The 21,305-nt window shown below is 34.6% G+C and overlaps 4 protein-coding genes and 2 long non-coding RNA genes across 10 annotated transcripts; 3 read left to right on the forward strand and 3 right to left on the reverse strand.

The window, feature by feature from the left end:
- The first annotated feature begins 3,982 nt into the window (after positions 1-3,982).
- LOC108228180 (probable protein phosphatase 2C 39) lies at positions 3,983-8,105 on the forward strand. 5 transcript variants are annotated; one of them, XR_010288310.1, is made up of 7 exons: positions 3,983-4,162; positions 5,054-5,302; positions 5,448-5,724; positions 6,291-6,445; positions 6,575-6,721; positions 7,437-7,660; positions 7,754-8,105. XR_010288310.1 is itself a non-coding variant. In XM_017359260.2 (6 exons), exons 1-5 carry the CDS (start codon positions 4,130-4,132, stop codon positions 6,710-6,712), a joined length of 852 nt encoding a protein of 283 aa, XP_017214749.1. In that variant the 5' UTR covers positions 3,983-4,129; the 3' UTR covers positions 6,713-6,721; positions 7,754-8,105. The 5 variants fall into 5 exon arrangements, 4 of the variants coding, with proteins under 4 accessions (XP_017214749.1, XP_017259203.1, XP_017214733.1 ...); XM_017359260.2 differs by lacking the exon at positions 7,437-7,660; XM_017403714.2 differs by having other exon boundaries at positions 3,984-4,162; positions 7,271-8,105.
- Positions 7,128-7,882, reverse strand: LOC135149942 (uncharacterized). The gene is made up of 2 exons (XR_010288312.1): positions 7,742-7,882; positions 7,128-7,484 (listed from the first exon to the last, which is right to left on the reverse strand). It is a non-coding gene; the product is annotated as an uncharacterized LOC135149942 (long non-coding RNA).
- Positions 8,106-9,933: 1,828 nt separating the features above from the next.
- LOC135149941 (uncharacterized) lies at positions 9,934-11,752 on the forward strand. Its single transcript, XR_010288311.1, has 2 exons — positions 9,934-9,974; positions 10,923-11,752. It is a non-coding gene; the product is annotated as an uncharacterized LOC135149941 (long non-coding RNA).
- Positions 11,753-12,225: 473 nt separating this feature from the next.
- LOC108192804 (bZIP transcription factor 44) lies at positions 12,226-12,639 on the reverse strand. The gene has a single exon (XM_064087463.1). The coding sequence runs from the start codon at positions 12,637-12,639 to the stop codon at positions 12,226-12,228; it is 414 nt and encodes a 137-aa protein (XP_063943533.1).
- An 808-nt stretch (positions 12,640-13,447) lies between these two features.
- LOC135150661 (WPP domain-associated protein) lies at positions 13,448-16,564 on the forward strand. The gene is made up of 4 exons (XM_064087465.1): positions 13,448-15,990; positions 16,069-16,195; positions 16,313-16,414; positions 16,496-16,564. Exons 1-4 carry the CDS (start codon positions 13,670-13,672, stop codon positions 16,562-16,564), a joined length of 2,619 nt encoding a protein of 872 aa, XP_063943535.1. The 5' UTR covers positions 13,448-13,669.
- Positions 16,565-16,778: 214 nt separating this feature from the next.
- Positions 16,779-20,319, reverse strand: LOC108228170 (peroxisomal membrane protein 13). The gene is made up of 5 exons (XM_017403687.2): positions 20,162-20,319; positions 19,176-19,418; positions 18,247-18,587; positions 17,467-17,559; positions 16,779-17,323 (listed from the first exon to the last, which is right to left on the reverse strand). The coding sequence occupies exons 1-5, from the start codon at positions 20,190-20,192 to the stop codon at positions 17,108-17,110; spliced, it is 924 nt and encodes a 307-aa protein (XP_017259176.1). The 5' UTR covers positions 20,193-20,319; the 3' UTR covers positions 16,779-17,107.
- Between the last annotated feature and the right edge of the window lie 986 nt (positions 20,320-21,305).

Genomic DNA, 21,305 nt, shown 5'->3' on the forward strand with positions numbered 1-21,305 from the left:
CATATTTGTCATCCTTAACCCCAATTATCTCTCCGCAAAACAATTTCCCACTCATTTTCATTGCAGCGCTCCTTCCACTTTCTTCTTCAAAAATAACGTATGCTTTACCCATTGACACGTCATTAGAGTTGAGTAACAGATTTGAGTTTTAATAGCACCACATTAGTCAATATGTGTTGACCAAAAAGAATAATAGAATTTGAAAAATATTTTAAATCACCTTTTAATAATTTACGGAAAGAATGAATTTTTTAATTAGTATTAAATATGATATTAATAAGTTAATAAATTTTTTTATTAATTATTGTGAAGATAAATGTTAAATGTAAATATTTTAAAAAAAAATTCGTTCGTCAAAAGTAAGTCTAATTGAATATTTAACTGATTGAAGATTAATTCAATTAAATTTATAATAATTTGATTTTATAATTTTTTAACTGTAATTATGATATTTTATGGATTAAATTTTGAAATATTATTTCAGGTAAGAAAAATAATATTGATAGTATAAATTTAGTACTATAAGAAAAATTATATTGATAATATAAATTTAGTAATATAATATTATTTGCAAATTATGATTTTAGGTTTAGAGTTTTTAAATTTAGAGTTTTTAAAGTGGGTTTTGGTTCAGATCAGTGATCAGTGTTGTAGCCGTTATGTGGGAAAACTTTACTTTAGTCACGAGTTTTTTCAAAAGGTTGCTAACGGCGTTAAGCAACTACTTAACGTTTGTACGCCAAATATAGAGTTTTTAAAAGTTGGTGTACACGCTTTGCAATATATTGAAACTGTAATTTACTCTGTACGATATAATGCCGAGAAAAAAGCCGAATCAAATCGATAAAAATCAAATTGTATGAATTTGAAATTGAAAATTTAAAAGTCTAACGGATTCTGGTGAATGCGGTTCAGTTTTAAATGAAAACTGAATTGAATCAATTTTTAAAAAATAATAAATATTATTTATTGATATAATTTTATAAGAAAAATGTATACACTAAATTAATATATATGACTATCAAATTAGATGTTAATTAACATGTGAGAAATTCTGAAACCCTAATTTTCTTTTTCTCTCTTCTCTCTAGCCGCCTCCCTCTTTTCATTCTCGACGGGGCTTCCATCGGTTTTCCGGTGGAAAGCCCCAAATCTTTCCGTTTGATTGCTAGTTCTTATTGTTCTTGCTTCTTCCATTGATTTTCTTAATAAATCTCCTTCTTCAAGAGGGAAAGTTTCTTAGATCTATATCACCGGAACTTTTGATTTTCGTTCTTATTCGCTTCCAGAGGGCTTTTTGGATTTGTGGGTGGATCGATTATCTCTTACGTGTCGTGGTGCAGATCTAATTGCTTTAGTTTTTAGTTGGATTTTCTCTAGTTTATTTTGATTATAGTTTGATTTCTCTCCCTGGTGAGAGTGTGTGATTTTCTCTCCTCTTTTGTGAGAGTTGGTTTGGATTCATCGATAAAAGCTTTCGGGGATTGCATTTGTGGTCGATAGCTCAAACGGAGTTTTTGAAAAAGATGGTGAACACAGAGCAAGGATCTATACATGTACCATCGTCAATTTCAACATCGCTTATTTGTCTCATCTTAGCTATGAAGACAGGCATGTTAATTTTTTCTATGTTTGTTCGATTCGATCATTCTTGTAGATGCCGTATGGCTATTATTTAATGAATTATTTTCTTTTCTTCAAAAAAAAAAAAAAAATTAGATGTTAATTGTATCATGTATGATGTTATATTCAGGATTGTGTAAGTTTCCGAACTTGTGTGATGGTGATAATTATTTATATTCACTTGCTTTTATTTTTAAAAAGATTGTTTCGATTCTGTAATTTTGAATTTGTATAAGATTAATAATACAATTAATCTATTGTCATAACATATAAAATACATAAATAAGTCTAAATTTACATGATTGAGATTGTGGCAGACAATCCATTTCCCGATATTTGAAATCCTAAAAAAATAAGATTAATTGATACGGGAATTAAGTGAATTCGTGTTTACTTTAATTTATAATTTTTTTTAAAATCTTAAAAGTTTTAAAAGAGTTTATCAAAATTATATTGTATCGGAACATTTTGTAATAATTTCATTTTTAAATATTATTAAATGTTTATTAAAAAACAATACACCCCATCTAATTTCTTACTAAGTTTGAGTATGGCAGTGAAACCCTAGCCTTATTTTCTCTCGTTCTCTCTAGCCGACTCCCTCTTTTCATCCCGATGGGGCTTCCATCGATTTTGAGGTGGAAAACCCCAAATCTTTCCGTTTAATTGTTTGTTCTTTGATTGTTCTTGTTTTTTTTTTTAAATAAATCTCCCTCTTTAATTTGGGGAAAGTTTTCTTAGATCTATATCATCGAAACTTTCGATTTTCGTTCGTATTATCTTCCACAGGTTTTTTTTGGATTTGTGAGTGGATCGATTATCTGCTAATGGAGGGCCATGGTGCAGATCTGATTGTTTTAGTTTGCAGTTGGATTTTTTTCTCGTTTGTTTTAATTATAGCTTGATTTCTCTCCCTGATGAGAGTTTGTGATTTTTCTCTCCTTCTTTTGTGAGAGTTGGTTTGGATTTATCGATAAAAGTCTTCCGGGAATTGCATTTGTGGTTGATAACTCAAACGGATTTTTTTTGGAAATGATGGTGAACACAGAGTAAGGATTTATCAATATACCATCGTCGATTTCAACATCACTTATTTGTCTCATCTTGGGTATGAAGACAAGTATGTTAATCTATTAAATGTTTGTTCGACTCGATCATTCTTCTAGATGCCGTATAACTGTTATATATGAAAAAATACACCCCCATCTGAAGTCCAGGGGCGGTCCTGGCCCAGTGCAGCCAGTGCTCCCGCACTGGGCCCACTGGAGCCAAGGGCCCAAAATAAAGTTTACAGTTAATATATGGCTTGATGCCGCCATCCCATGCAGAGTTTTATTTGTATTTCAGTTTTTTATTATCTACGTTCCAGACTTTCTGCTGCTAAAGTGTTAGTAACCAGTCCTACTTAATTTAAAATTTATTTTATACTTTTTATTCATTTTAATTAGTTTGGACATGTAGATTCAATTAAAACTTACATGCTTATTCTGCATTATTATTAATTTTATAGAGAATACTTATCAATAATGTCCTCATTTAACACACTTTAGAATTTTAATTATTATAAAATAATTTTAAAGTTTGTCATTGTATCATTTTATTTCCTTTTATTTCTTGTTCTATTTTTCATTTCTCTAAAGTAAGACTTTTATGCGGTTCATTATTCTTTTTATCTAAATTTTAGCATTATCATTTAATCATTCCTTACCAATTTTTTGAGTTTCATAATAATTTTGCTAATTCATATTTATTTAATATGAATTATTTATTAATTTGAATTTAAGAATAATACTTTTAAATAAGTTCAAATATGATTAATATATTTTATAAAAAGGCTCTAAATTATTTTTCGCACTGGGCCCTATAATCCTCAGCACCGGCCCATGTTTGTGATCAAAATTTTATACTTTAGTTTTTCAAACTAAATAAATATATAACCAAAAAAGTGTGATTAATATTCATGGGACTCCCCGCAACTCGGGCTGGCAATATCAGACACGACCCGAACTCGACCCAAACCCGACCCAAACCCGTAACCCGATTTACTGAGACAAAACCCGAAAGTGACCCGAAAATCACCCGTTTTGACACGAAATGGACCCGACATGACCCGAAATTCTAATTTCGTTTTTAATAACTTCAATTTACAGTTTTATTCAATTTTAAGTGATTTTAACTTGACCCGAAATCGACTCGAAATTGACCCGATTGCTGACACGAACACGACCCGATACCCGAAACTGCCACCCCTACCCGCAACCCATATGATGGGTCTCCGGGTCGTCATGTAGGGCTAAGAAAAAAAGGGCGAGAAGATGGGAGTATTTAATATGGCGCAACCGCGTGATGACACTGCACAACAACGCGGACTAATACAAAGTAGGGACCAGCTGCTCTTTTCTTACTCACACAAGTATATAAACTACTTCCCCAACATCTCTCTCTACTTGACCGTGTGTTCTGAATTATTACCAAGTGTTGTAGTTGTTAAGCATCAGCAGCAGCTATGAATGGAAGAGATATCCTCCACAAGATGAAGGTTTCTCTCTCGTTTAGTTTTTCTCTCTCTCTCTCGTGGAGTTTTTGTATATAGTTTGTTTCACAAGTTCATTGACTTTACTACAGATGAATTTTTATTTATTTTTACTTAGATGTATGCTTGAATTATCTGCTTAAATTAAGATCACTACATTAGATCAAATGAGATTTGTTGTCCTGATTTCTTAATTTTGGGATTAACTGTTATCTTATACAGGGATCAGTATGTCCTGTTTTATGACAAGTCTAAGGCCAAAATTCGAAAACAACTTGATGCCTCATTATGAATTAGGAAACCCTCATGTTATGTAACTGCCAGATCTGTGCTATATTTAGTCAATTATCCGGCAGCCTTCGGTACTCGGAAGTTGTAAATAATTTCTTGCCTAACACGTGCTACTGACGATTGTCAACTGATAAATTAGCATTGTGGTGTTTGTTATACTGCCAGATGTGATTGCCAATAAATGTGATTGCCAATCTGTTGTGTAGTTTTAGGTTCGAGTACAATTTTATTATCTAGGCAATCACTACTTTCGAAAGATATAGTTGGCCCTTGATGGTGGTTAAACCTTGTAAACTTTAGCATTTACCTTATTGAGTGCCATTTAGTCATGCTTTTAGTTTTGATATGGTGGTGACATGGCCTTTTTGCTTGATGTTACTGTAAACCTGAACACAGTAACATATTTACATGAGTTTTGTATTTGTTGGGGTGAGACTTCAAGACAGCAGTCCCATGGTTTTATTTATGTGCACGGTAGTCGGTAGCTATAAGTCACATTGTTTCTCTAGAGTAGGACTCGGTCACTCTGTAGTTCTTTTTTCCTGTGTTCAAACAGAAATTGTTTTCTTTCGGCCTTTTTTTAATATGTAAGATTTCTGTTTGCAGGAAAAGGTTGGGTTTGGCTCATCGTCAGCTGAAAGTGGAAAAGGAAAGAGTAAAATGTCAAAGCATGTAACACATGGATATCATTTGGTAAAGGGAAAATCATATCATGACATGGAAGATTATGTTTTTGCACAGTTTAAGCAAATTGACGACAATGAGCTTGGCCTCTTTGCAATATATGATGGTCATTTGAGCCATGATATTCCTGATTACCTGAAGACTCATCTGTTTGAGAACATAATCAATGAGGTGCTATTGACTTATCAAATTTTATGTATAATTTAAGCAAAGAGATACTCTAGTCACGATATTTCTACTGTTCGCTCCGTTTTCATGATGTATGGCAATAACTGCTTAATGTGATAGTTCTTACTCTTTCTTATTGTTGTGACAGCCCGATTTCTGGACTGAGACTGAGAAGGCAGTCAGACGAGCATATCACATAACTGATAAAACTATATTGGATAAAGCAAGTGATCTAGGTAGAGGGGGTTCAACTGCAGTTACAGCAATTTTAATAAATTGTAAAAAGCTGGTTGTGGCTAATGTCGGGGACTCTAGAGCTGTCATTAGCAAAAATGGAGTGGCGAAACAATTATCGATAGATCATGAGCCTAGTAAGGAGCGAAGTAGTATAGAGGACAGAGGTGGCTTCGTATCTAACTTTCCAGGTGACAAAACATTCATACAAATTTGCAGCCTCTACTTGTTGTATTATTGAAATTGTATTTGGTTGGAGAGAATAAAATAGGAGGGCTGTTGTTGCTTAAGTTTATGCATGAAGTTTGTTCTTAGATCATACTATTATTAATCTTGATTTTCTATTTTTGTACCTGCAGGTAATTGATGCTTTAATTGTGAACTGGGAGTCTCTAAGAATTTTTGCCTGACAATAGTCTAGTGGAAGAATAAGAAATCTGAAGGGAAATGGAACGAAATTAATGATCTTCTGTTTAATATCTATTGCATAAGATTTGATCTACCATTATCATCTTACATTATATTTTCATTCATCTTGAGTTTCCATTTTGGCATCGGCTTTAATTACGTATATATATTTAGTGCTAGTCACATAAAATTCCCTGTTCATGTCTAAAAGCAAAGATTTATTAGACCATTAATTACAATTACATTATAAATGGGAACTTTCTAATCATGACTGATTCCCAAGCGGAGAGCCTTGTGCAACTTTTTATTTGTATTTTTATATCTCTTCTTGTTTGTTTATTGATTCCAGGCGATGTTCCTCGTGTTGATGGGCAACTAGCAGTAGCCAGAGCCTTTGGTGATAGGAGTTTGAAGAAGCACCTTAGTTCAGAACCAGACGTGTCGGTTGAAACCATAAGTGAGAGTACAGATTTTCTTATCTTAGCAAGTGATGGCATATGGAAGGTTAATTTCTTTTACGCTCCAGACTGTCGGTTTGTCACAGTCTAAACTGCATCATAAAACTTATGTTTGTGCAGTTTTTTATTTCTTGTTTTACTTTGTTGACATTATTGCATCCACATTTGTTGTCAGGTTTTGTCAAATCAAGAAGCTGTGGACTGTATTAAGCACACAAAATGTCCTCAAACAGCGGCAAAGCAACTTACTGAAGAAGCACTTGCAAGGAAGAGCACCGATGATATATCTTGTGTGGTTGTAAAGTTCAGATGATCTAGTCAGGTCCGTCAGCATCTCAACTCTAATTTTATGAAATCTCATCATTCAGTCGTTTTGCATTATAAAGCTGGTGTTTATGCTGCATCAGTAACTGTATCTAGTGATTTTGCTTGGTTTTTGTACAATCATGGACCTCATTGAAGGAATGTTCATGAAATAAGTTCACCAAATTTGTTAAAAGGTCGTGATTGAATTATCCAACTCTATAAATTATGAGATTTTGTTTTTGCCGCATGCAAATTGCAATGTATCATCCTCCCTCCGTCCCTATCATTTCTTTACGGGGGTTTTCAACTGCTTGGCACATATTATAAGGCTCCAATAAAATGTAGGTTCATAACTTTTTTTTTAAGATTTTCTTTTTGGTGTGTAAAAATTTAAACATTAAAATTTTATTCAGAAGCAAAAAAAACTTAAACCTATATGAAAATTATGTATTGCATATAAATCCACGATTGCAACGTCGAGATAGCATGTTTACTTACATATACACTGCATGGAAATTGAAAATTATTTACGAGCGATTCATTACTTTATTGTGCTCAAGCGAAGATGATTTGGAATTTGTGCTGTTGCGAAGATCAGTTTGGAATTTGCTTGAATTTGGGCTTGTGAAATGTTGGCGCAGGATCATAGCTTCCGTAATCATTTGTCTTAACTCTAAGAAGCCTCTTATGGATGCTGATTCTTGTCTGATCATTTGTATGTGCCTCAACAGACTTCTTCTTCTCAAAGTCTACATACTTGGGCAGTCCTTGACCTGCATCTACAGACAGTTTTATCAGGCATTAGTTCTTGAGCATGGCATCATGGCGAACCTTTACATACAATTCGTGCTTTCGATTAGAATGAGCCGTATTTGTTTCATTTGCATGAAGGAATATCTACTTGACTCAAATCTTTAATACAGTCTTACAGAGTACTTTCTTGTACATATGCATGGTTAGTGCTAAATTACGCAGAGTGTGCTCATGATGATGGATGCTTGTAAAAACATAGAACAATGCAACTAAGAAACCGAACCTGTGTATGCAGTTGACAGAAGTGATGCGGAGATAACTACGAGGAAGAAGAGGAGACAGAGCCTTTTTAGAAGCACCATTTTTGCACTTGAGAGAATATACATGGCATTACATTTACTTCAAGTGTCCAAGGCATTATTGGAGTTATACCTCAAATTGATCCGATTCGTTCAACAATTTATTATAAACAAATACAATAGCTAGCTGCTATGCTTTTTATTAGAATTCAAAGTTGAAAAGGCAAGGAAAAGCACTTTTGCTGTTGTTGGAGCACTACTAAGTCTTAGAGGTCAGTGGATTGATTAAGTTAACAGTAAAGTGATATGAACCCTCGGATTTAAGTGGCTTAAATAGTTTCTTGATAATTTTGTTTTCTTCTTTTCCATCACTTTTACTTATTGATAACTTAATTTAGGGGAATGCAAACTTTCACATGTATAGACTACAACAGTCTACAGATACATGAACCAGAACACCATTCTGAATGCTTAAGTAGTTATATATCTTGTACAAATTTTAGCAGTGAAGTTGACTAGTTGAGTAACTAATAAGCTGTTTGGCTAATGTTTTCGGCTTTATACTCTGACTCCATCTCTGGTGTCAACATATTTCTGACATTTAAGCTTAGAGTATCCGTGTTGCAATGTAATTGTTGGGTTAGCAGAACATTAAGACTAATAACTTTTTGAGATGAAAATCAAGAGAAACAGGATCACAGTTGTTTATATATGGCATTGAAAATGTTTCGGGACATTGGTGGAGGATAAAAGAGAAGGCATTATAAGAGATAAAAACGATTGGTTTAATTTGACCCATTTAAATGTCTAGTAAAGGTGTGCTAGTGCTAGGAAGTAAAATGTGTTCCACAGTTTGACCTATACTTAATTTGATCTAATCCTTTGACAAGATTTCAGAAACTAGTGCAGGCTGCAAGCAAAACCAAAATATCTTATATATATCGTACCAACTTGTGCTTAATAGATGTTTCATCATCTATTAATCCTCTAGCTCTTCTAGCTGTTTCATCATCTGCAAATGAACACCAAAGGATTAATAGATATAACAATTGATATAAGATAGCAGATACTAGTAGACAATAATAACATACCTGACTTGCGACATCAGAATACGAGGTATGTATCAGGTTCAACCTTCTCTCTTGATATCTCTGCTGCTCTGCTCCATGCTCACATCATTTACAGTATTCGTATTTTTAACACTTGAATGATGACGTGCAAGGGATATTTCTTTTAGTTTCATCAATATATAATCCTTCTCGTCTTCTTTTTTCAAGGTGAATTCCTAATGACTAGCAGATGGCATATCCTGGTTTAATTCTGAATTAGCCTCATTTCCCACTCCCTTAGGGTATTTCTTTACACACATTTTTCCATCTTGGGACATTCTGTGGCAAGGAGGAGCTACTCGGAGAAAAAGCTAAAGGTGACATCAATTTGTGTGTTTGGTCATGGTCCAGCTCAAACCAGAAAGTGAAGAAACAAATCCTTTGTTTCCCAGAGCTGCAGACTTCACTGGTGTGGCTACTATTTGACATGGCAAATTTGAACTGGGCTTGTTATTGGATGGTACTCAAAGTTACAAGCTTTACTGATGTGGCTCGCTTTAATTTGAAGATAAAATATGTTTGACTGATTAACACAAGATTTAACATGCTTGTTGGTTCATCGATCGGGATCATAGTAGCATGTGGTGGCAACTAGAAAAAGGGCACCTCAGACACACAACTCCAAGTGTTAATGGGGTTATGTGTGTGCCTGTTTCCAGCATTCTAGGAGTGGGGACTGCACTTTGTAAGGTCACTTTTGGACCCAAGAATCAATATAGAAGAATCATGCCTAATTCTGCATATACTACTGCTCATTCTATTCAACTTGAATGTGAACCTAGTTACAGATAGTAAATAAACCATCTTTACACTGTTTGCATGGTAAAACATGCCAGCTTAATGAATGCCTTTCGCATCAAAATTAATTGCAGATTCTGAAATCGACTTGACAACTTATCAAATGAATCTCTTAAGTGTGCAGAGGAAATTACAACATTTCATCAGAATTTTCTGCTGCTTCTGTGATTCCGAAGATTCGTGATCCAAGGACTAGGGAGGCTTTGCGTGCCGAGATTCATGGAAAGTTGATATGAAAAAGGACCAAGGAATCTTCAAATATGGTGAGATCACCTTTGTAGTGTTGCCTCTGCCACTCCCTTTAACTTTGGTGCATTCAACTTTTTCTATCTTCTCTCATTAGCTATCTTCTCTTACAATTTTTTAATGTGATTAATATTCTCTATTCAATCTCAATCCAAATTATTAAATAAATGTTCCTTCCTACTCTATACTAATAAAATTATTAAATAAATCGTAACTTTGCTCCCATGTATGTGCATGTATCCCAGAAACGATTTTGTTTGTTAAGAAAATGAGGATTAGGGATAAATTTATGCGCACATACTTACCTTTCTCAGACCCTACTCGGACCTTTACGACAATGTGTCTACTTAAACTTGGTGAGGAAGGCATTAGAAAGATCTCATCATCTTTGTCCTCAATATACAATAGGCTCCAATAGGAAACCACAGCTAAATCAGCCCTCATCTCTAACTATACTTTTTAGTGGGAAGTTTCATTTGAAAATCAAAAGAAACACAAGGGTGGGAAATTAATCACAACTTATAGCTTGTAGACCCTTTATAAAGCTATCTACAAAAAAGAAGAAACATGGGTAAAGTTCTTTTCTGATGAGATGAGATAATCTTTTGTTCAACAGGCCGGTCGTCCTTTGCTTAAATAATTAGTGACGTGTAAAAAGGCGATGATGCATTACCTTATATTTTAATCTAAAAAATGGAAATGGTGTAGTTTTAGTTATCTTCCAAGTATATATGATGTCACTGCCCTAAAGAAAGAATTCAATCCTTGTTCTAAAAGAAAAAGAGGGGGGAAAAGGAAAGTGTATGAGTGTTTGCATAGCTAAAGGTGCCAACTTGCAAGTATATATTATGACATCTCATGATGATCATTGATCTAATAAGTGTTACCTTAAAAAAACATACTTAATTTACACTAATCTTGATATAATGAATGTTAATTACACAGGTTTTCAGATTTCTATCTGGAATCCAGAGGCTATCTCAGAACACTGTTTTTCCAACATCTTCTGCAGATAAACTATGAGAAAAAAGTATGAGTACAAGAGAAGCGCAGTAGAATGGATGATATCAGACAAGTGGATGAATGTATTTTTACAGAGAATCTTGATTACTTTGTGGTGTTTGGTTTCTTTACTTGACTAAGAGGCACAAAAGTTATTGGAGTCTAAAGATGGAAGATTGTATTAGGCTTTATACCTTTGTGAAATCAAGTTGCATTTTCATTTTCAGAATTGCAATGTTGCTTTGCTACTTTCTTCACATGAAAAAGATCAAGGTGCATATTCTTTTGCCTTGTTTGGACAATGTATATATGTTTTGTCAATTTCTATGTACAAAATGCGCGTTTGGCATCTGGAAATTTGATAGGTTCATTATCCATGGTCGGTGTCCACTCCACTATTGACATGGAAAGGAAACTAACAATAGATGTTTTGATGGAAATGTGAGAGCTCCAAACATGGTTGGGAAGAACTTCACTACTGAAATCTTTCTTTTTTCAGGCAGCTTTCGTTTTCAGTAGTGACACCGGTACATGGAGTACATGGCTAAGGGTAAAATTCATTTCGTTGCTTCTGCTAACTTTTGAGAGAGATGATTGTACATGGTATCAGAGTAGGGACAGATCTACAATGATCTCTGTGATATGAATTTAGTGGTTGTAATATGTTTAAGGCGATGGAATTAATGCTAATCCAGTTGTCTTGAGTTCAGATTCCCTGATATCAGTATACTTTCACTAATAGTGTGAGAACTCATGCCTAGTGTGTTAAGGCACTGGATAATCCCTGGGGTCGTATCACACTCTACGTTAAAGACTTCAAACCTAAGTTCATTTAGTTTATCTCAGATTGCAGAGCATTATACATGTTTTTCAGAATTCAGATCTTATATCAATACCTCTAAAATACCTGAGTAATTAAGAAGCAAACACCGTAAATCTTACTGAAAAGTTTACAATATTTACTCAAAGACATCCTTATTGCCCATAATATATGCAAGAACCATATAAGCATACATATCATCATCCCTCTAGCACATACTATTTCTGTTACATGATTCTTTGTTCTAGCTGATATTTTGGTGATAGCTTAAGTAACATAGTTGTGCATGAGATTTTAAGAGCAATTCGACGCAAACCCAAATACATGTCATATTTTTCATGCCACAAGAACACATCAACAGTGCTTTCGAAGATCTCAAAGAGTGTATTCACATAATAAAATACTAGTAATAGCTGTTAAGGCCAACCCTGTGAGCTCCCTTGTGGGTTGTTCACACTGCAACATGTCCGCAGAAGCCATGATCGGTAGCTGATTAGCATACATATAACTCATGGAACAAATCCGCAGAGTCATTAACAGCATTGTAACAGAACTCCTCATCCAAGGCAAACCCTTCCTTTTCAGCATCCAAGAAGCCAATGATTTCATTGAGCGAGTCCAATCTGGCGTCGAGTTGAGCCATTTGAGCTCTCAAGACAGAGTTTTCTGCCTCCACATGAAGTAAACGTTGAGCGGTGACATTCATCATCATGACCAACTGATTGTTTGCTTTTCTGAGCTGAGCCAGCTGAGCCATCAGATCATCCAAGTGCTTCTGCTTTCGTACCCGAGACCGCCTAGCTGATTCACGATTCGACATCTTCCTCTGAAGCTGCTGCTGCTGCTGGTACAAATCTGTGTTGTGAAGTGAACCTGAAGAAGTTGTTATTCCACTAGAGAATGCCATAAAGCTAGCTAAAATAATAGTATGTGAATAATGCTAGTAAAATATTTATTATAATACGAGGGAGGGGATGGAAGAGCTATGAAACAAAGTACAACCAGTAGAGGAAAACAACAGAGAAGGATTGAACAAAGTGAGTCCAAGTGATCATAAACACTAAGACAAGTAGTTGACTAAGAATCTGAGACATGAAATTCGAACATCAAGAGACTATTTTGGAGGGAGTTGATGGGGGTATTTATACACGCAAGGGAGTTGATGCTGCTTTATCTTACGCTAAGTAACAGCGTAAGATAAAGCAGCAAAAGCACTTTTTGCTGTTTGGCCTCAAGGAAATTCCCAAGTCCTGACTTTATTTATTTTATAGAATTACGAGTAATAAGCATACTTGTAGAAAAATAAGCATCACTGCCGGATTTTCCATCGATTCAATTTTTTCTGTGTTAGTGCATGTTCAGGGTTCTGGTGATTATAAATTATGTGGTGAAACTGGGGGTAGAAAACAACAGGGTTAACGATTTTTGATATCAGCCAGGATTTAAAATGATTAATTTTTAACAAAAAAGAATATAGAATTTGAAAAACAAAATTCGCCTTGACAGATGATGATGCATAAGCCCCTGTTCTTTAAGTCTACAGTCCGTTTTTATCATGTATAGAGGAGTTGAGCAACTGATGTATCATGCTTGCACTCCTTTTAGCTAGGCCAAAAAATTTATATTGTTTCTATTTTCCTAGCAGCTGCGGTGCATTGTCTAATTCGCTTTTATATGATTTCAACTTTACATTATCAGATAATAGACTTGTGATTTTGATTTGGATTAGAGTCTTCGATTACATGGTTTAGTTTTTTTTTTTATTTTCAAGATTAAGAAAGTTTTAATTTATGTTTTTGGTTTATTCAATTTTTCTCTAACACATAAACACATAAAAAGAAGAGGGAGATTGTGTATTCTGTTACAGAGATCCATAATTTTTGGAGCTCACCCAAATAACCTTCAAACTTGCTGTGACCACCAAGATTAATGAGAAAATGGATGAAAATATTGACGAAATGAATTGTGGATACAGGTCAGATTCAATACTGATGAGACTTCTAAGCTCTGCCATGGACAATGCTTATGAAAAAGTAGAGTCTCCAGATGGGCCAATAGAGTGCCTGCACCAGAGATCTATATTCTATCAACTTTCCATCATTCAAATAAAGGCTTGTTATGATTTGATTCAACAAGAAACGGACAGTTGTATCTGCCGAGATAACATGCTAGTAGACCTGATACAACTCCAAGATCTTCTCCAAGCGCGTCTGGAAAAAATGAAGACCGCAATCCAAGAAAAAGATTCTGAGTTGATTGAAAGATCAAAGAATGAGTTTAAGCTTAGGCATGCATTGGCATCTAAAGAAAGACAGATCCGACATTTATATGCTAGTATTGAGATTGAAAGAGCTAAAAGTAAGAGCTTTCAGGATTTTATTCTTAATTCTCAGGCCAATAACCGGGATGAAGCAAAAGAAAGGGAGATTTGTCAACTTAGAAGCTCTATTGATAGACAAGTTATGAATATTAAACAAAAACTTGTTGACACTGATGCAGATATATTAAATGAGTATGAGAATTGGTATTTCTCAGAGGACAAGGAGGTGTACACTAGGCCAGAACAAAACTTAGTGACTGAACCAATGAGCTCTGACATTGACATTTTAGAAGAACCATTAAGGATTGGTTTCCAAAGAATGCAAAGTGCCGAGGTTTGTCCACTAGAAGAGCAAGCGCGGTGGATGATTGAAAGAGAAACAACATCAACGGTTACAAAAGCATTCATCCGTGATCTCAAGAAAAATGTTGAAGTTTCTAGTGGATTGCATATGTTAGAATTGATTCAAGTGATGACTAGATTGAGGGATGAACTTGCAACTCTTATAATTAGAAATGAAAATATTGAGACAAGGGGTCAAGGTCATTATAACGCACTCCTGCGAACAAGTGGTTCTGATTATATGGAGGAGTTAGCTGCAGAGGATCTAACAGCTGAAACCAACAATCACGTGGCTAAGCTGATACGAAATCATGAATATTTTATCTGGAGGCAACAGAGAAAGTTACTTGGTTGTAACAAAGGAATTGGACAAAGGCGTGATGAGTCCAGAATCACTGAGAGGGGGATTCGTAATTTGGTGGAGAAATTAGACAGTATTATTAAATTCGAGGACAAAAAATGGACCAAGACTCCAGCCTGTCTGGATCATGACAAGAGGAAGAAAGGGACATCGTGTAGTTACAAAAAACTGTTAATAGAGGAGAGAAATAGAATCAAAGAAGAAAAGTGTGCATCAGAATTGCAACAACTGGTAGCTGAAGATACACAGAAAATTCTTTTTAAAGATCTACTGGAAAATTTCTACTTGGAGTTGTGTGATAGTGAGAGTGAGAGCTTTATAAGGGATGAAATTTACTTTACCTTTTATAGAGAGACGATTAAAGAATTGACTACTACCTATGATGCAGCACTTGAAGAGCATCAACATTGCTGCCTGCAGAAGAAACTTCAGAAAGATATATGTACAATCTTTATGCGGGAAATGGTTAATGAATTCAAGACAAGTATGGGATGTAATGTCACTGAAATATCGGGTAATAAAAAGCAACGGATTGTATCTGAGCAAGTTGTCAAATACATTAGAAATGAAGCCTATTTTGCAATATGCCAACATCAAAATTTACTTGACCCTGGACAAAGTTCATTCAAGGAGGATATTGACATTGTGCTGCTTAGAGAAATAGTCGACGCCTCAAAGATAAAAAAAGAGGCTTATGAATTTCAGAATTTCAATATCTGTTGGCCTAACATTGTTAGGAGTATGAAAGAAATCTTGAATTGGTGTCATCGTTCAGAAAATATGATATATATTAAGAATACAGGGAACAGTTACATGAAATCTAATGAACAAACTCTTTCTTTTCCAAAATGTCCGGAGCTGAACATATATCTGATGCCACAGGCAAATGCTGAGAATTTAGGGCCAGTAGAGCTGGTCCAATTTGGCACTGCAAATCCTTCGAGTGGATACGTGACTGCCATCCGTTTAGTGAGTAAAAATTTACAAAGTTCTTCTATGCATCAGCTCAGCACAAGTAAGGAACTACTGAAGGATCCACAATGTAGTTGGGGGATTGAAATTGATGATTTAGAGAGTTTACATGAAAAAGGGAAGTCTTTGGCCAAACTGAAAACCATCCAATCAATCCTAGGTAGCTCGTCGGATATTGTGTTCTCACCTCTCATAAGGTTTCAAAAGTTACTTATGGATTTCAAGACCATGGCGGAACAGAAATTACAAATAAATGATATAAGGTATGTAATATTTTCTGCATGTATATCACTTGTTTACTTGAAAATTTTAGAATCAACTGAATACTACCATCCTTTCAGGTTGGAAAAACTGAAGCAAAAGGTTGATCTGATATTTCAAGCATCAACCGTAGTGAGGAAAAATAATTTGCTATACAGAGATGCATTTGCTAGAAGATGCTATAATCTTCAATTAGCTGAAAATGAGGTACAGATTCGCGTAGTTTTTACTGTTTTCATGCATTGACAGAAAAATAAAACCAATTTCCCCATTTCTTTTAGCATTAATTTTATTCGGAATGAAGTTTCTTCAGTGTGATTATAGGTTGATTTGCTGGGGGATGAAGTTGATGCACTCCTAGGCCTGCTACATAAGATATATTCGTTACTAGATCAATATTCACCAATTTTATCGCTGTGCTTTGATGTAAGAAAACTTCAAACTGTATGATGATTTGAATCAAATGCTTTTGGCTTGAAATTTCCACTGAGGGTGTATTTTGTGCAGGTATCTGGCATTTTAAAGCAGATCGATGAAAAAGTGAATCGTACAACTGCTCATGCAGCAAACCAGTGATATATTGCATTGTGTCCCTTCTTTTACCCGAGAATATAATGTTGTTATTTCATCTTTTAATCTTCTTGAATTTTAGTATTTTACAAGGGTAATGTGAATGGATATACTTCTGAATATTATTAAAAAAAACTATATCCAAATGGAAATTCCTTTCAGTAACTTCACCAAATGTAACAAAAAAAAAAAAATTAGTATCAGGAAGCTGCAAAGAAACTTTTCAGGAAAAAGAAATTTATATTTCAAAAGTCCTGACATCTTGTCATTCATAACTCCCAACCACCAATTGTAATGTGTACTCGCTTTCTTGGAAAAGGTATACTGATTTTACATCAAATACAAGTCTTCAAATTTTACAGATCCACACAAATAACAATAATAAGTTGAGTAGCATACACATAACGAGAGGAGAATACAATCTATAATTTCTTGACAAGGCGGTAAAGGGAGATCTGATCTATACAGGCCATGGCATCACTTTCACAATTCATTTGATCTCCTTCAACTCAATGCAGACAATTTAAATGAGCATATCATGTGGTATTCTCAGTTACTTGGTTCATTTCCCCATACACCATCCCATGCACCAGATGGAGCAACCTTGGGACCTTCCAAGGAATTTGGACCACCTGGGAAATTATGTGGACCTGGAAGTCCATTAGGTCCAGGGGGCTGGACTTTCTGGGGCTTCGTCCTGATTCCAAGCAATCTAAATACAAACCTAGCCAGCTCTCCATACAGCATGCCTGATCGATCAAACAACTGCATACAGCCCAATTTAAAACAATCAAGTTCATAATATATCAGATGAAAGAGAAAATGTTGACCATTACTTTTAAAAACAAGAAGATAACCGTACAATATTGTCTTTAGTTTACACAGGGACACGAGAATACTATACATACCTGTAAAAGTGCAGACATGAACATGTGAAAAGCCTGAGTATTCTGGTCTATTAACATAGCAACACGGCCAAAAAAGGTTACCACACCTTGCATCTGCCATTATAACAGAAGAGAAGGGAAGCTGTGATAAATATATTGGACATAGTGCAGAACCCAAGGTCCTAGGATTCGAGATATAAAAAGAAGCGAGACCAGAGCACAAAATAATGCAAAACTTCTTTACTCATAATCTTAAATTATGATAAGGCAAAAAATGTAGCTAGTATAAAACCACAAATATTTATGCAATTTATGCTGACTCCTTAGATTTCTATAGCTCACTCATCTGCAAACATAAATATGTAGATACATGTTCATTTTTCTGAAGAGCTTAATGCTAATGCAAAAAGGCACAACAAACATCTTCATGTTAGCTCAGTAGATATCAACATGTATGCCATCTATCTATCCAACTGACATAGGGTCTGGAAGCGGATATTGACTGTGTTTGGCTGCAAGTCAAAGTAAAATAAAAATGGGACCTATTCTCATATATTGAAATTTGAGACATCAATGAGAGGTAGACTCTTCTTAAGCACAAACTACAGACTAGAACGGAGTACTACATCTATATTCTGCTTTGCAGCTAGATAGATTAAACTGAATTCTGCAAATGAGATCTCGATTAGAATTGTCATCAATGCCAAATATTGTGGTACTGATATATTCCTCAAACACACTTGAAAAATCTTTAATAAAAAATGCATATAAAAAACAATAAAAATATAATATGTCACTTACCACATGCATGAAAGAAACCCAAAAACCTGGAGGAGATGATGGAGCAGCAAAAGGATTGTTTGGGTCTTGATCGCCATATGGAGGACCACCCATACCCATACCCATTCCCATGCCCATCCCCATTCCTCCATAACTACCCATTCCACCTCCAAAACTACTGTTATACATTCCCCCACCATACATTCCTCCTCCATAGAGACTTCCAGTGCCACCATACATGCCTCCTCGATACATGCTATTTCCATACATTCCTCCTCCATAAGACCCTCCAGCCCCATATGATCCGTAAGTTCCAGAACCATAACCAGAATTATAGTTTAAACCGGAACCGTAACCAACACCTGGGAGTTTCACATTAAGCTCAATCAGACATTAAAGTAGTCGATCAAAACACTGAACAGTGTATCAAATCTGATAAAATATTGCAAAGGCAAAAACAGAGGAGTTAAAGACCTCGATAGAAGTTAAAAGAATGTCACCAGGATCATAACTATGCATACAATAGAACTGTACAGTGATCAGTACAGTACGCCATGCTTATACATGCTCTCTAAGTGAGTTGACTTTTGTATATAGTAAAATGTCCTTCAAGACAAAAATGGGTTTACGTGATTTTCTTGGGTGCGATAGTTGATGAATCTTTTGGGTTTTTGTCATATATCAACAAGAAGGATAACATAAATGTACATTGGATTCAATATTGACATCACATGTTTGATAAGTTCCTTCAATACAGTTAGTAGTGTTATAAGCAGTAACTTTTCAGTTTGTTCTTGTCATTATGACAAGGTAGTACTGTAGTGCAATAGTAGTAGGGCTACATACAGAATTATATATAGAGAGTTTTAATACAAAGCTTAAGGATGTACTGGTTTTAGGAGAAAAACATGAAACTATATATACATGCAACTGAATATAGATAACAATACCTCCTCCTAATGCAGTGGTGTTGTTATATGTTTGCTGCTCCCAAGGCCTAGATGGTAGAGGTCTCCCAAGTGCATTTCTGTTTGCAACTGTATTTGCATCCGCTGTTGTAACAATTTCACCCGGCCTTGCTGTTCCAGAGGCTTCAACAATATCACTTGTGCTCCCAGAAGATGGGGGCTTAAAAGGCGCAGGACCAGATGAAGACCCTGATCGCTCCCAAGGTTTTGGAGGAGCACTGGTACCTAGAACAAAGAACAATAATATAATGTGTATTAGATAATTACAAAGGGGTGTCCCCCTTGGGTTAAAAAATACAGCAGTATCAACACAATGAATACTGCTTGGACTTTCTCTATGGAATATATCTGAAAACTCTATTAATTACAGGATTGTAATAGGCACAAACCGGAAAATCAAAATTTGGAGAGAGCACAAATGTCAAATTACAAAATAACAATAAAAATCATATTGAAACCTTCTAGATAGATAGCGACAGAGTACTAACATCAAAAACAAAATTACAGAATAACCTCACCCCTCCATAAACTAATACTTTCAACATAGTCTATATTTAGACTCAATAAATTCATAATCTAAAATATTTCAGTAGGATTAACAGTATTGTTATACATATATTACGAGCATCGATTGTTTGTTATAGGTATGACTGCAAAGTCCTGCCCTATCATGGTTAAAATAAAAAGTTCCAACTCAATATTCCAGATAAAAAGTGGCATAAAATTCGAAAGCAAAAACAGAAAACTAGAGGAATTCTTATTCAGCAATACACCAACAACAAACACGCATATGAAATATAACTAAAAAGAGAAGATCGAAGCTTTTATGTGATGGACAAGAATAAAGGCCCCAGGAACGATATAATTGGATTGAACAAAATACATATAATCAGGAACAAAGATATACATACGCATATATGTAATTGAGAATAGAGATCGAAAGGAGCTAATTAATTGAACGATGATACCTGACTGTTGAGGTCGGTTCGGGTTCTCCATCGAGAGAGAGAGAGAGAGAGGTGATCTTTTCCTTTATTTTTTATACAAGATATTAAAATTATTTGCTTCTTGTACACACACTCCAACGAAACTGTTTGCTAGGAGTCGTCGTACTTCGTTGAACACTCTGCATTGACTAAATTTAATTGATCATTAAATTAATATCAATATTTTTATTCAATTCAAAATTTTCAAAATGTGTGGATATTCAATTTAGGATTTATTTAGTTATCCTAAATATCTGATAATATTTAATTAAAATTCTAAATTATACATAAAATTTGATAAATTTAATTGAGGATTATTTAAAATCAATTATGATGATGGTATTTAAAAGTTAAATGGATTTATTTATTTTTGGAAAAAAGGTCTCTAATCATAAAACACACCGTTGTGAAAAGTAACCCATATATCATTAATTAGTGTCAGATAATCTAGTATTTCTAATTTTGGAAGGAAAAAAATTATATTTATCGTTTTGTTTTTTAACCCCAACAAAATGTTATATGAAATATCATTCTATTCGTTTAATCTCATCAGAACGCCGTTATACGCTACGCCAAAGAGTGTTTTTATACTAGTTTTTGATGTATTTCATGGGATTATATTGTGTTTTTTTTTATACTTTTTAAATAATCATCATGATCCATGAGATTTTCCTTTAAAATATATTGTTAAATATGATGATTAAAATTTATAATCATCATTAATCAATTAAATCCCATTTACAGTAAAAAGTACTCCCTCCGTCCCCCTGAGTTGTATACATTGGGGGACGGGGACGCGGCACGGACTTTAATGCTCCTGCAAAATGTAGTTGTGCAATTTATTTTTAAAATTTTTCTTTTCTGTATTAAAGTTTGGATGTTATATTTTTATACAGAAAAAGAAAATCTCAAAAAAAAGTTACGGAACTATATTTTATAAGAGCATTGAAATGCGTGTCGAGCAGTTAAAAAGAAACGTATAGAATTAAATGGGACAGAGGGAGTACCTTTCAATATATTTCTTTCCTTTCTTATTACAGTAATAGCCTCTTGTTTATCTATTTTTTATTTTAAAGAGGCACAAGTCTCTGCTCTTGTCCATTGTGGAGTGTACATTACTTGTATT

The sequence above is a fragment of the Daucus carota genome, chromosome 1, assembly GCF_001625215.2.
Source record: "Daucus carota subsp. sativus chromosome 1, DH1 v3.0, whole genome shotgun sequence".
Classification (NCBI taxonomy): Eukaryota; Viridiplantae; Streptophyta; class Magnoliopsida; order Apiales; family Apiaceae; genus Daucus; species Daucus carota.